This window comes from Serinus canaria, chromosome 19 (assembly GCF_022539315.1).
Source record: "Serinus canaria isolate serCan28SL12 chromosome 19, serCan2020, whole genome shotgun sequence".
NCBI classification, from domain to species: Eukaryota; Metazoa; Chordata; class Aves; order Passeriformes; family Fringillidae; genus Serinus; species Serinus canaria.
Window position 1 is genome coordinate 2,504,652 of NC_066332.1, and position 15,316 is coordinate 2,519,967.

At 42.9% G+C, this 15,316-nt stretch overlaps 1 protein-coding gene across 3 annotated transcripts; it reads right to left on the reverse strand.

The window, feature by feature from the left end:
* Positions 1-80: 80 nt before the first annotated feature.
* RPS6KB1 (ribosomal protein S6 kinase B1) lies at positions 81-15,149 on the reverse strand. 3 transcript variants are annotated; one of them, XM_030230736.2, is made up of 15 exons: positions 14,966-15,148; positions 11,740-11,789; positions 11,025-11,145; positions 10,464-10,532; positions 9,903-10,050; positions 9,233-9,290; positions 8,821-8,921; positions 7,852-7,942; positions 7,560-7,650; positions 7,160-7,267; positions 6,801-6,863; positions 5,970-6,047; positions 4,553-4,660; positions 3,894-4,006; positions 81-3,383 (listed from the first exon to the last, which is right to left on the reverse strand). In XM_030230736.2, the coding sequence occupies exons 1-15, from the start codon at positions 15,035-15,037 to the stop codon at positions 3,146-3,148; spliced, it is 1,509 nt and encodes a 502-aa protein (XP_030086596.1). In that variant the 5' UTR covers positions 15,038-15,148; the 3' UTR covers positions 81-3,145. The 3 variants fall into 3 exon arrangements, 1 of the variants encoding a protein (XP_030086596.1); XR_007779078.1 differs by lacking the exon at positions 81-3,383 and having other exon boundaries at positions 3,966-4,006; positions 4,553-4,846; positions 14,966-15,149; XR_003945086.2 differs by lacking the exons at positions 81-3,383; positions 3,894-4,006; positions 4,553-4,660 and having other exon boundaries at positions 7,556-7,650; positions 14,966-15,149.
* Positions 15,150-15,316: the final 167 nt, after the last annotated feature.

The window sequence follows — 15,316 nt, forward strand, 5'->3', positions numbered from 1 at the left end:
GAAATGTTCTCCAGCAGTTCAGCTTTTAAACAGCACAGAAAAAAAAAAAAAAAGGGATATTCAAAAGAACAATTGACTCGTTGATTTTTATCTTTTATTATGAGCTAATACCAGGATGACATTCAAATGTCAGATGGCACAATTAAGACAGTCTTGGTAGGAATTATTCCAGCATTCCCAAAATTACAATTTAGTACACAAATGGCGTCAAATGTATGCATCACTCCCACAGAGAAAAATGATGGAATTCTGAGTATCTTCTACCAGAACAGTTTCTGCATCAAATGGGAAAAAGGAAAACTGCTGGTAACACAGCTGACCTAGAAACCTTTTCTGGTAATGACCTGCAGAACAAAATATTTCCCTATTTAACATCTAGTAAAAAAAAATATGACTTTTGTTCAAGTTTAAGATTTAATACTTTTATATGGTTAGCCACAACAGGTATTAACCTCAGTTTTACTATATTTTTGTAATGCTACAAAAATCCTATAAAATCAAATTATAGTGAATTTTTCAGTGATTATAATTAAAAAAGCGCAGCTTGTACAAAATAAAAAAAATAAGATTCTATACTCTAATGAAAAATTTAAGACATTTTTAAATGAACAAAAGAAAGCACTTGTTAAGCTCTCCAATATTCAATGCATTCTGCACTTATCTGAAATAGCCAGACAGGAGCTAGAACTCCACTCCCCTTAGTTCACAACTAGTAATTTTGACACTATTATATATATATATAGAGGATCTATGTCTGATATTTTTACAAATAAATACAGGATAAACCATATTGCATAGTGTGTGCTTGCTGTCTGAGTCACACTCCCAAAGTTTCACAGTTATGGTAGGGAATTCAACTTACAATCCAGGGGCTGAACCATTGACAGTACATGGAATTTCCTTGGAGAACCAATGGGTTGGGTTTGTGATTGATCAGTGAACTCAGACAAACAACTCTTGCCATTCTTGCCAGCCATTAAACCAATTCCACTGGACAACTCTATCCAGCCAAGCAAAAAGCAATGTTAGCTGTAACTAGGACCAAGAGAGATCTGCCTCTAAAAAGTTCTTTTTTTTGTTTTTAAACCAAGTTCTTTTATCCTCAGTGAAAGTCAGGAATGTCCAGGTGCTGTGTGTTTGCAGGCAGGCCCTGTGCAAACACTCCTGGATTTTGGTTCCACCAAATCACCCGTGGCCACGTCACCAACTGAACAATGGCAATCTTCCAGTATGTCACTGTAAGGTAACTTGATTTTCCTGCTAAAACTAAAAAAAAAAATTATATTTTTCAACAAAAGGCTTATCAGGAAGTAAAAAAAAATCCAAAAACCTAATTTTTTCTCAATCATAACCATTTTTATGTGTTGGTTCTTTGATAGCATCAAGGTATCGCTGAATCCTTCTGCCTTGCCAATTTCAGCAAAGAGCACTAGGACTGGATTCAATGCTTACAGAGAGTTTTATGGCTTGGATCCTATGGCTCAAAAAGATTCAGTATCCACAGAGTAAGCAGAATCTAGAATAAAAAAATCCCTACTGTTGTGAAACACCAGAAGTAGACTTTGCACAGTTTGACTAAAAGATAATGCAACGTGTGGCAGGCAAAAAGTGACAGGACTTGTATGCAGCTGCATGATCATCTCCACACACACGCACACACCATCCACACTCTAACTCTAGGGTAAAGCTCTGCAGATATTAACCCTTTCACCAGCTATGTTCATGGAAATGCTTTCTCTTTAAGGCAGGAAGTATTTAAAGTAAGGTAAAGTTTTACCTTTATTTTATTCTTTGTACCTGTAAGTCAGTTGTACAGATTGTGACAATTTTAAAAACATAAATAGTGTCCTTAAGAACATGTTTGCTAAATTAAAGTTCTTGCTAAAGTTCTGACCCACTGTGGAAGACATTCACTGAAAGGCCATTGAACACTTTTCTCATACAATCAGCAAATTTATTGCCCCAGCATAGGAAAAAAATGTTGATAAATTTAGAAATGTATAATGGCAGGAAACTACCATAAGCAAAATTTCATTAATAATAATAATTTTAAAAATCCTCAAATTCTTACCCACTGGTTACAAAAATATTTGATTTCCTCATACTCTGGAGGATTTGTCTGTGTTTCCTGTGGTACTTCCTAGAGGTTTCTACTGACCTTTGTGTTCTGCTCACTGTTGGTCTCTCTGTGGGTAAGAATCTGAGCTGCCAAGCTGTGCCCAGCTGTACAAAAGTGATGTTTCCCAGTGAAATGTCTGCTGAGGACAGGCATGAAATAAGCAGGACGTGTGTGAGCCCATGGCTTCCAGTTAAGCCTAGAACATAGCAGCACTGCTGTTTGATTAGATTCATTTGTCTTTGCAGGAACAAACAGGGATTTCAGCTGGGGAAGCAGGGAAACAGTTCTCTCCCACCCCACACTGCCAGGCTGGTCAGTGAGTGATTCATTTATTGATTGGTTGGTTCATGAGGAGGAGAATCAGAACTAGAGCCTTGAACTTTCTTCACAGCAACCAATTAAGTTTGCCTTTTTCATTTTGGGATACTTTCCATAATGAGCTGAATCAAAAAATCTATTTGAAAAATATATATTTATATATATATATATATATATAAAAAAAACCTCATTATGTTTTGAATGTGAAACACCAATTAAGTTTAGCTTTCCTCTTTGATTCCACCCCATTGTAGGAAACCGCTTAACGAAGCTTGCATGCTAATTACCCCTCAGCTGCAAGCCTGCAGGCATTCCAAACCCTGCCTAGTGAAAGGGCCAACCCTCCTCGACACATTCACGACTACACCAGTGATTCTGAAGCAACATCCTGCCCCTTAATACTGTCAGTTTCGAGCTCTCAAGCTGAACGATCCTTGATAAGGTGAGAAGATGTCACTGGAATCAGTAAGATGATGTGCCTAGAGTTCTGCAATACCATTTGCTAAAGTTTGTTTGTTTATGCACCATTGATTGACAGGAAAAAAAAAATCCGTTTTTCTTTGCTTTCCGAGTCTCTCTGTGCAATGACCGATTCTTTGATACTGTCACTTTTTAAAAGTAAACCAAACAAGCCCTCAAATTTCAGCTTCAAGGGGGCTCCTGTCCATTCTCGGTTCTGCACCCTGCAAGGCTCCCAGCGTGGTGGTGTCATAGATTCATGCGCAGGTGCTCCGGCCGTTTGGAAATCATGGGAAAAGCCTGTTTTTTGTAGGGCCCAGAGTTTGGTTGTCGGATTGGAAGTGGTGCTGAAGCCTCTCCACAGACTGTCACATCCATTTGTTCTATTCCACTGGTCTCCATCGGGTATTCCACAGGTGCCTGGGTGGTGGATGCGCCGGCAGAAGCACCTCTTCCCCAGAACTCCCCAGGGGAAAACTTTACAGGGCTTTAAAACAAAAAACACAGAAATTCAGAGACACATACACAGCACCAAGGTGTTCCCCTACTCTGCAGGGAGCTGCACTCAAATGCCTATGGAGAAGCAATTCTAATTCTTCCTTTCAATTCCAGGAGTTTGAGGAATTTCCATGTCTGGCTTTCACCACAGCCTCTTGTAAAATTCTCTCATTTCGAGGTGATAGCAGAAGGGTTTTTCTGTACTAACACAGTTCTTTAGTGCTTAGGATGTTCTGAAACAGTTTTAGCTGCATCAAAGTCACCACTGAGGCTGTATCAGCACTGAAAAGCAACAATTTAGAACTTCATGTGCTGCCCAACACCACAGATTTGTCTTTAATAATGTGGTTTATAAAACAGAATCACTTCTAATGGAAGTGCTGGGCTTACTCAGAAGCAAGGCTGTATTTTGTATTTCTACAAAATTTCTGTATTTCTGCTTCAATTACTTATCAAAAAGTGAACTACAAAAAAAAAAAAGAAAAAGAAGGTAAAGTACCTGACTGGTGTCCTAGGGCTACCTATGAATCTGCGAGGTGATCGAATTTTTGGTTCAAACGAAAATTTCTCTTTTACGCTTTCAAGTACAGATGGAGCCACATACGTAAAACCCTGCAAAACAGGAGAAAGGCACTGCAACTCACAGGCAAGGATGCATTCAGGATCACTTATGCACTTCTGAAAATCTGATTAGTACAGGAAAATTATATAAAAAAAGAGTCAGTGTAGAGAGATGAACCCTTACTCACTCCTTGAAGCAAACAGTGGGACTTCAGGGAGTTGCTACACCCCAGCTATTTCTCCTCAGATCAGATTCCCACAGGCACACTCAGTTTAATGAATTTTGCTCTCTGGACTGGCCATTGTTGTCTCTGCATGGCTGTGAAAGCAATGCCATGTGCAGGGTTCACAGTGCAACTCTGAATCAGAATGCTGACATTCCACAAGGGCAGCACTGTTTGTTGGCTGCTGGATAAAGACAACGTCAGCAATAACCAAAGTATTTTCAAAGCCTCCAAACGTTTCAAACCTGTTACAGGATTTGGGTTTAGTTATGAGAGTTTGCTTCAAGGTGTTAGGAGTCATTAGAATGAATTTAGCTGAAATGCCCCCATTTCCAGCAGCAAACCTCCCTCTCCAGAGTCACTCCTCACTCACCAGAAAGACCTGGTTGGCACTTTCACTGAGAGTTGAGTCATCTGGGCTATCAACAGGTGTCTGACGTGTAAACTTTGAATCAAACTGGCTCACATCCTCTTCAGATTGCTTTGCAAAAACAAAATGATTAAGGGTTTATATTACAGATATCAACCAAATGGCTCAGCGGTGAGCAGTGCAGCCTCTGGATGGAGTTCATTCCATGGGTTTTTGGCAGAGCTCTGCTGGAGGAAAACCCTGGAGTGGTGTCGGAATCCTGTCGCTGCCAGTGGGAGGTCACTATGGGCACTGACACTGAGAAATAAAGGCAAGGGGGAGGGGCAAAAATTATGGATCAAAAAAGAACATGAATTAAAAAGATGCCTTTAAAAAAAAAAATCTAAAATTACAAATAAAAACTTTTAGAAATACAATGCCAGTTTCTTGCAAGTTTAGCCCTTGTCACAACCAGTATAGAACAGTTGCAACTATTAAGTTTTTGGAGGCCTCTCCAGATAGTTTTGTCCCATTTTTGCAGATGCAGAAGTGTTTATAGTCTGAGGGACAGAGGACAGCTCTGGACTAAGTGATTATGAGGAATAATGTTTCATTTGCTGAAAGAATAGCAGTAATTCCAAAATCCCTTCTTTATTCCCACGTGTCACTGGAAAGGCAGCAGGCATTCACTTGTGCAGGCCTTCATGCAATCATGACACAAGTTGAAAAACCATCTGGTTTATACAAGAAACTTCCATAAAATTGCTACTAACAGAAAAACCCAAAACCACCTTCAGATAAATAGTTGGAAATATCAGTCTTGAGTCTTGGGAGGGGAGAAAGGTCAGGGGTCCCCATGCTGTAGAATGCTTGACATTAGTGATGTTTAAGCCAGTTTCAGGTCAGAATTTTAATAGCTGGGAACTACGGAGGTGGCAACACCCACAGCTGCTGGAGCTGATTGTACCCAGAGGGAAAAACAGGCACCATCCAAATATAAGATGGGATAATAAAAACTTCATCACATCACTGGTTTGAGGTAAACTCTAACTACTGCTCATAATGCACAAGATGCATTGTAAAGATTAATAAGCAAACACAGAAAATGCTTAATAGGGTGATTTCATTTACTCTCGCTTAGCAACTCTAGCTAGTTGAAACTAAGTACTGACTTACTGTAGAGGGTTTAGAAGCTGATCTCAGAGTGAACTGCACTTGCAGGTGTGTTTAACCTATGGGTCAGAAGCAGGAGGAATTCAGACTGAAGCAGATCAGATCTGCCAGCTTTAATTGAGGGTGAATCTGTCCCCTGAGCTGACAGAACTCAAGTACCAGGAATCAGTGGCACTCCAGTTTGTAAAGTGAACGTTTCTCAGTTTTATTAAGAGCTTTGCTAAAGGCACACAGGGCACATCTCTCTCCCAGTATTCCCAGTACATACCAATAAGGGTTTAAAAGGAGGTTCCACCTTGCGTGCCAGCAGCTCGTCCCAGTTGATGTGTCTGAAGAAGGCGTGAGCCTGCAGGAGGGACAACAGCACAGTCAGCTCCTGCCCCAGGGCACAGAGCCCACAGCTTCAGCACTGACATCCTCTAGCCAGACCCTTGCTCTGGGGTGTTTCTTGCCAAAATCACATTTGGTCTAGTGTAGAATATTCTGCAGCACTACCTCGGAGAAGCTGGAAGTGCTGAGGATTGAGATCACACCTCCAAGTCAGACAACATGTCCCCATTTCCTTGGAAGTGTCAGAAAAAGCCAGCTGACATGCAAAATACCTCTGCATTTTCCAACTTCAGAGGTTAAACCATGACAAAACACTGCATTAATGACAAATTATCAGAACTCTGAAATATGGAGGACTCTCTAATACTTGTCAATATCACCACAAAAACAAAGTCAAGCTGGAATGTCACTCTGTTCCCTTCAGGGAGCTGCACTAATACAGGGTTGGCAAGGTTTTCATGTGACTGCTGAGAGTATCCTCACCCTCCCAGGGCTGCACAATTAGCATTGTGCAACTACTAGAGAAGATGCACTGCAAGACAGAGCTGAAGAATAGAAGTCATTTTCCAAATCTCAAATTATCAAATAGCCAGACAGCTGCTTTTGTTAAGCTTTAAAGACTTCAGGTTTTGATGAGTTGTTTGTCACATGTGGCTGCCTTTCTGCTCATTACCCTTCAAGACAGACACACTCCTTCCCTGAGGTACCATCAAAGCTGTTTTATTTTCAATGAGGTCATTTAAGAAGTCTCAAGTTAAGTTCCAGTTACCTGAACTTCTCCAGCATCTCCAGGACCAGCTCCTAGACGTGAGGCAGCATTTCTTTTTAGCAGCTTGATGAGAAATAACACCCAAAAAAGCAGAATTAGTTATGCTCTTATAACCAGACTGGCTCTGCCATGAATCATCACTTCAGTGAGTACTGTGCAGAATGAATACAGAACAATCAGGAAAATCTGCATTCACTTGAAAACAGTTGTATTTTCAAGGGAAATCACTTTCTGTACCACTCAGCAAAAAAGTGACTTAATCAGTAACAAATCCAGCTTGAACTGAACAGCCACAGTGGTATCATTATATTTCTATTTTCTACGTAGGTGTGGAGTACTGACAATCATTAAAATTTTACCTTTTTAAGCAGATCTCTGGCTTCTTGTGTGAGGTAGGGAGGCAAGTTGAGTTTACACTTGAGAATCTTGTCAATTGTTTTCTTTCTGTTCTCCCCAGTGAAAGGAGGCTGGAAAGCACCATTGAAAAAGGAGGAAAAACAGGACTTGTTCAGATCTTTAATTTGTGTACACAGAACTCACTTCAGTCATTTACAAAGCAGGTAAAATTACTGCAAATAGGCACTGTTTGGATAAAAGCTGCTCATGTCTATAGTCAAACTTGAGAGCTGGATTTTGGTTCTTTCTTACTTGCAGTGTGTATATATACAATATTTCTATTTATACATGCAGCTGAGTTAGGGTACAGGGGAGCAGAAAAGCTACAGAGGGAAAACCATGCAATTATAACTGTGCACCTACTGCTCCAGTCAGCATGTCATACATTAATGCCCCCAAACTCCACCAGTCCACAGCACGGTTATGCCCACTCCTCATCAAGATTTCAGGGGCCCTATAAGCAGAAAAATCAAAAATATGAAAATGTTTTAATGAGATTAATACTAATTGTGACTGCTAGTTTTCAAACAAAAGCCCATTTATCAAGTAAAGTTGTCCTAAGTGACTGAACATATGAACCACCAGTTAAAAAAGGCAAACCACAGGCATTACCCCCAGAGCAGAGCAATATTTTGTATTTCATGGTGCAGCTCACATGTATTCAATTGTTCCACAGAATGTGTGTGTGACTGTTCCATCGTGAATGGATTCTTTACATAACCCGAAGTCAGTCAGTTTTACATGACCTGAAATTAAATAGATCAGATTTAAGACTTGTCAGAATTCTGCCATTTGTAGAAGTAACATTGAGAAAAATTAGGAATTTTTAACATGGATATGGAATTACTCTGAATTACTTCCACATATGGTCTGACAAAGCAATGCAGCTATAAAACAGAACAAGGTAATCACACTTACAGAGAAAACCAAGTGCTGCAACTTGACAAACTACCAGAACTTCTTCAAATACAGACAAATGTATTTACACATAAAGACTGTAGAGCATCATTTAGCTAAAAAAGTAGGTTACTGGATTTTATTGCCTGCTTCAAAATTCACAGAACCATCTCCAACAAACTGTAAAGTGCCCTGAATAATTCAGTACAAAGACTCAAACTAAGTAAATATGTTGTTTAGGAGAACATGAAAGTTCTGGGTGCTACAGATTGCCAGACTAATCAGTGTCACAGTCACTGGAGCAGAGCAACCAGGAACTGAACCTGCTGTCAGTGGGAAGTGTCAGCTGCTGGCTAAATCATTTCGGCCACAGATGATCTGGCATCCTACCCAAAGTGCCTTTCCTACCATCAGTCATCCCCATTGACTAAAATGTCACAGGTTCTGCTTCACAGTGATCCAGCAGAAAAAAAACATCCAGAGGTGCAGAAATGGCAGATGAACCACTCAAAACATGCCTGGGTCCATGGAACTGGAGCTTGCTGTGGCCTGTTAAACCAGGGAAGCTGTGGTTGAGGGCAGTTAGCTCTGGCAGCTCTTCACTTATCCCAGGAGTGATCCAACCCTGCCACTGTTCTAAGGAGATTCACCTAAAAGTGAGGTGCTGTGACCTTTGGGAGAATTGTTTTCAAAGGACTGGCAGCCTGACTCATGGCTAGAGTTCTACCTTGGTGATTGAGCATGATATTCTCTGGCTTCAGATCCCGGTAGATGATTCCTTTTTGATGCAAGTGCCCCAGTGCCATGGAGATTTCTGCCAGGTAAAAGCTGGAAGGGAACAAAATCAGACATATTCAATCATGCAGAGCATCTTAAGCAAGTCTTTCACAGTTTTCAACCCCCAAACCTTGATCACAGCCCCATGGACAGAGCCTCACTGAGCAGCCAGCAGTGGACCCTCCTCTGTTGTAAGGCTGGAGTTCCACCAGCACAAACTGCTGAGGGCAGCACATGTACACCCTCCCCAAACCCACTGAACTGCTCTGTCACTACCCTCTAAAATGAATGAGGAGTTAAATATAGTTTAAGCACTTGGAAAAAAACCCAAACTATTAATTTACAAAAATAGCTTCACTTACCAGGCTGTGTCTTCCATAAATATCCCTTCTCTCTCTAACTGCATAAATAGTTCTCCTCCTGTCATGAGAAAAAATAGATTGTACTCAATTAAAAGTATCATTTTAAGTCAGTCAAAAGTCTATTTTCTAGGAAAACTATAAGCAACAGGTATTTTTGCCTGCTGCACAACAGGCTCTTTCACAAAAAAAACAACTGAGCCACTGTTCTGTTACCCTCAGGATTCCAGCAACCTGAAGGAATCAGCATTTTAAAAACAAGAGCATTTCTGTCCTGTTTTTTGTAGTTACAGCTTGAAAAAATTGCTTCTAATCTGTGTCTGTTTCCCTAACCATGAAATAAAGGTAACACTTCTTCTGTCACAAAGAACTTGTGAGGACTAAACCCTCAGGATTGCACAGAACACCAAAAATCACAAATCTAGTGGGAGGAAAATCTTAAAACCCCTTCTCTCCCGTACTGTCATGAAAAACAATTGGTTTATGTTTGATTCCTCTTCATTGTATGGAATTAGAAAGTTTATTCTTGTTCTTCTATGTATTTTTAATACCAGCCTGTTTCAGTTTAAGACACCAAGGCATCATTAATTGGCCTTTTACCTGTAGGGTAAGAACCCCAAAGTCTTGATTGTGCAAGACCCCAAGAAGGAGGTAAATAATGTCATATACTGACCACTGAGATACTCAAGGATGAGGTAGAGTTTTCCACCGGTCTGAAAGGCATAAATTAAGTCTACAATGAAGGGATGTTTCACTTCCTCCAGTATATTCCTCTCTGCTTTTGTGTGAGCTGTATCCTTGGCATTCCTTACAATCATTGCCTGTAAAAAGCAGGGATAGGTGAGCACAGAACATGCTAAACGAGGCAGACTTTTATCCTGAGTTCAATTCTGAGTTTATTAAATTACAACACTACATAGGAGCTAGCAACAGCATTAAAAAATTACATTTCACCATAGCATCTCCATAAGAGGTTTCTTACAGAAGTTTAAGTCTTTATTTCATAGAATCACACATTAATTTGGCTTGGAAAGGACCTCCTGACCTATTTAAATGAACTGCTGAGAACTACCCAGACAGAAAAATTCAAAGTTTAATTTTAATTCCAACTGTATCTGAGCAAAAACTGTATATATCCTAGAATTTATTTTTAGGTTTATTAAATCATTAAATAATTCTAAAATGGAGGGGGGGATATTTTTTTAGAATCAGAGAGTATTGAAATTCAGATTACCTTTTTAAGAACCTTCATGGCAAATATTTTCCCGGTGTTTGCTCCGGTTACTTTTCGTACTTGAAACACCTAAACAACACCAACACAATGGCAATCACATATTTCACCTGCATGAACTGCTACAGGCTAAAGTTGTGCAAGAGAGAAAGAGAGAGATCACCCACAAACTACAAGGCAAGAGGCAGAGAGAGGAATCACCCACAAACCATGAGGCAGAGAGAGGGGAGATCACCCACAAACTACAAGGCAAGAGGCAGAGAGAGGGGAGATCACCCACAAACTGAGGCAGAGAGAGGGGAGATCACCCACAAACTGAGGCAAGAGGCAGAGAGAGGGGAGATCACCCACAAACTGCGAGCCAAGAGGCAGAGAGAGGATGCAGAATGAGTCTGGGACATTCCCTGCTGCTCCCAGTGCTGAGGCTCTGCCAGGGACCTCAGTGCAGCTGGGGTGGTTCTGCCCCATTCCAGCTCTGGCAGAATGGACCTTTCAGAGAGGGGGAATGAGAGCAAAGCAAGGGAGCAGTGAGGGTGGGAGGACTCAGTGCCGAGGGCTCCTGACCTTGCCGTAGCCGCCCTTGCCCAGCACGCGCAGCAGCTCGAAGCACTCCGGGCGGATCTTCTCGGGGCCTCTGTTCACGCTGGTCTCTGAAATCTCAAACTTTTCACAATGTTCCATCCCACTGCAGAAAAGCAGAACAAGGCTGTGAGTCTGTCTGTGCTGAGAAGGGAGCAAATGAAAGCAGTGACTCCCTGGAAAGTGTCTGAGGAACAGTGACAGAGATCCAGAGGGCTCCCAGCCCCAGGAATTATTGTTTATTGTGTGCAAAGCTGCACCCTGCACTGAGAAGGCTGCCTGCAGGTTTTGGGGATTTATAATAGCAAGATTTCCTTCAAACCCCTTCAATTTAATGCATAATACATCTCTGCATTACACCAAAATTAAGTTTAGAGGATGAAAACCTCAAACTGATTCAGGTATTTCTTTATATCGTTATATCCATATTACAAATATTTTTCAAAGGCAAGAGATTTGTTAGGAGAAACAAGGATCAAAAGACAAAGAGCAGCTTTCACCAGAATTCTTTTTATTATTATTATTTTATTTCAAGATACAATTGACAAATTTTAATGTGAGGAAATAGTGAAACATCTAAAAACGACTCAAAATGGAACCAGAATGAGAACATTTTCTATTTACCTTAACATTGTAACAAAATTAGAAGTTATTTGTGGTGGGCATGAATGATACAGAATATTTTCTAGCAGCAACTTACAGGTCATATTGGCCAACTCCTCCATGGTCCATGCTCTCACTTAATTGACCCTGGGGATGAGAAGTGTACAAGAAAGATGAATTAGAAAAAGGAAAGCATTACAAATAAATGCACTGATGTGGTTGACAGCTTTTTAAGTTTGAAAAGACAAAAATCTCTATATAATTAAATAGGTCAGGAATAAAAATTATCAGCAGAAGATAAAAAAAATCTACTAAATTCTGTGCCAGATTTGCAGTACAAACAGTGACACTGGGAACCCCTGTCCTACATGGCTGTATTGTTATTCAATCACTCAAATATCAGAGGTACAATTTCACAGCCCCAAGTGAACTTGAAAAACCTTAAAGTACTGCAATTTTCTTTAAAATTCCTCCAACACAGAAATTTTCACGTCCTGTTGCAGCAAATGCAAATCAGATCAATAATAAAGGTTATGTGAAGAGATGAACTGGGACTCCTCTGCACAAAAAATCTACTGAGAAAGTTTTATTATTTTACATTGGTAAGTCCAATCCCAGTAGTGATGAAGAATTCAGCTTCACTCTGATGTTAAACACATTTTCTGACCAATAATTAGTACTGAAGAAGTTCCTGCCCTTCAGCACCAGAACCAGTCACCATTAAGGAATGAGGTGGAATTCTGAAGAGATATTTTCCTCAAAGAATTTTGAACCTGATCCCTTCCCTCTAACTGTGGCTCTGCATGGCAAAGAAGTGCAAAGGCAGCAGACAGCTGGAATGAATGCAAATAGAATGTCAGGGGCAGGCTTCTGGTGAGCTGCAGCCTGCACTGTCACATTCTTATTTGTACAAGTATGGACACTAAATAACAACTGTGAGTTCGTGGTGAACTGCCTGGGACTTACAGACTGAATATAAATACATTGAGTGACTTGGAAATTCAGAGTAGAAGAAAAAGAAAACCACTGAGATCTGCAAAAATCAGCCCAAGCCAAAGAGTGCATTTTAAAATATTATCCAAGTGAAAACACTAACCAAAGAAAACTTGAAACTTTCAACAGCTTCCACACCATTTCAATGTTAAAGTTTACAAAGGCTGGTTTATTTTGGGTGATCTAAGGGGGAATTTAACTCTTGGATCCACCTACAACCACCACAGGCAATTAAGGAGTCCAAAAGATCAGGTGTGTTTCCAGCTCAGAGAGCTGCCAGCTCATGTCCTCCTGTTGACATTTATTGGAGAAATGCAGCTTATTGACATGTTTCACAACAAAAGCCACTAGAGCTGCCCTTGACCCTACTCTTAGATGCCAACAAATGAATTTTTAAAAATTCAACCCAGAGAATAAACACCCCTCAGTTCCCAGAGCAACTCCTCCTGTTACCCAATGGCTCTGGCAGAGTTTACGCGTGCTGCTTTTCCTCCTGTGAACTTTGGGTTCCATTCGCAGTATTAATTTAACCAAAAGTCACTTCAGATCCCACTCTGGTATTTTTTCAGGGTTCCTTCTCATTTCACAACACCAAGAAAGGCACTGGAAGCCACCAGCCCTTCAGTCCATACATTGTTTCATTTATTATAAACACCTAAATTAAGGCTGAGGCTTTTTTCACCATAATAATTAGTGCAAACAACCACATGGCTTTTCAGGAAACTCCTTTTAAACAAGGCTTCAGATTTTCCAGGATAACTGTGCCTGCTCAAACCCACAACTGAGCTCCCTGGGCTCCTCCTGGACTCACAGGTTTTGGGAGACACCAGGGACCAATGGCAGAAATTTGACAGCACAGCCCTGAGTGTCCCCCTTGCTCCCTCCTTCATCTGCACTGCTCTGGCTGCATCCTCTCTCTGATCCTAGCAGGACACACACCCTGTGGAGATAACTCCACTGGAATGCTGTCCCCTCACACATTCCTGATGGTCCACTCCTTCCCTGCTTTTGGGTTGTTTTCATCCCAAGCCCATTCTCACCCTCCTTTATCTGTTTGCCAAAAGGCACCTGAGACCAATCAAGGCTGCCAAAGTCCATAGAGATGTCAGTCATGGCAAGGTTTTAAAATCCACAATGGTTTCATTGTTCCCTGAGACTGAGCTACAGGAACACAGGAGAGAACAAACTCAACTTTCTGGCCACCTCGATCAGAACCTGTTCTTGGCAGCATTAACAGGGTGATGCAAGAAACATTTTCTAAAGCCAAGTGTTTTATTGATTATTGAGGTGACAGAGAGAGCTTCTCCTCCTGCAGGCTGAGAAGCTTTCAAGCCTTCAGCTGTCAAAACAATGTCTCTGCAGGTTCCACAGAGTGAGGGTAACAGAATATCTGCTTATCTCCCCAAGGGAAGTACCTGGAGGAATCTACAGCAAACATGGAAGGGATTTTTAACAAGAGCAGGGAGGTTTAGATTAGATATTAGGGGGAAATTCTGCCTTGGGAGGGTGGGGAGACCCTGGCACAGGGAGCCCAGAGAAGCTGTGGTTGCCCCATCCCTGGAAGTGTCCAAGGACAGGGCTTGGAGCCACCTGGGATAGGGGAAGGTGTCCCTGGCCATGGCCTCAGATGGTCTTTAAGGTCCATTCCAACCCAAATAGTTCCACGATTCCATGAGCTCAAAGACTCCAAGACTGTCATTAGTATTTAAAGAGCAGAAAATAAACGCACTGGCAGTTTGAGCAACAGCAAAGGGTTAATATGCAAAACAACATCAAAAACAACACAAGATCCAGAAAAACATAAACAGAGATGATGCAATAGATTTCCCCTAAGGCTTTGACAGGATGCAGATGAGCATCACGAGCTGCAAAGTGCACATTATTGTCAGGTGCGCTGCTCGGCGAGCACGGGATGCGCGCAGCGCTGACCCGCCTAACGCAGCGTTTCGAACCTCGCCTTTTAATTTTGGCGCGAGAGCAGCGACTTTACACGGCTCCAGAAAGATCGGCATTCCCGCACTGACGTTCGGACATGTGACAATACAGAAATAATTAAAAAAACCCCGCTGCGGCGCTTGTGCCGCGATCCCGACGCCGAACTTCCGCGGGGAGAGCTGCGGCTCTGCCCGCAGCCCCGGCGCGCTCCGGCCGCGGATGTCCCGGGGCGGCGCGGGCGGCTCGGGCTCTGCCCGGGCACAGCCGCGGCCTCGCCGCGCTCCCGCCGCCGCCCCAGCGCGGCCCCCGCCCGGCCCCGCGGCGCCTCCCGCGCCCTCCCTCCCTCAGGCCCCGCGGCCTCCCCCGCTCCTTCCCGGCCCGGCTGCCGCTCTCACCCCCTCCTCCAGCTCCTCGTCCGAGCCCGCGTCCTCGGGCTGGTCTAGGTCGATGTCGAACACTCCCGCCATGGCGCCGCCGCCCCTCGCTGGCTCCGCCGGGTGCCCGGGGCCTGCGCCGCCTCATGGGCCCGCGCCCCGCAGCGCCGCCGCGGCCGCCATCACCGGCTGCGCGGCCGCAGCGCGCCTGCGCCCCCGCCCCGCCCGCGCCCGTCGCGCACGCGCAGCGCGCGTCCCGGCCCCGCCGAGCCTGCGCGGTGAGCGCGCCGCGCGCCCGCCCGCCCCCGGGAGCGGAACGGCACCTGCGCAGAGGCCGCGGTGAAGCCGCGCGGGCGGCGCGTGCGCGCAGAG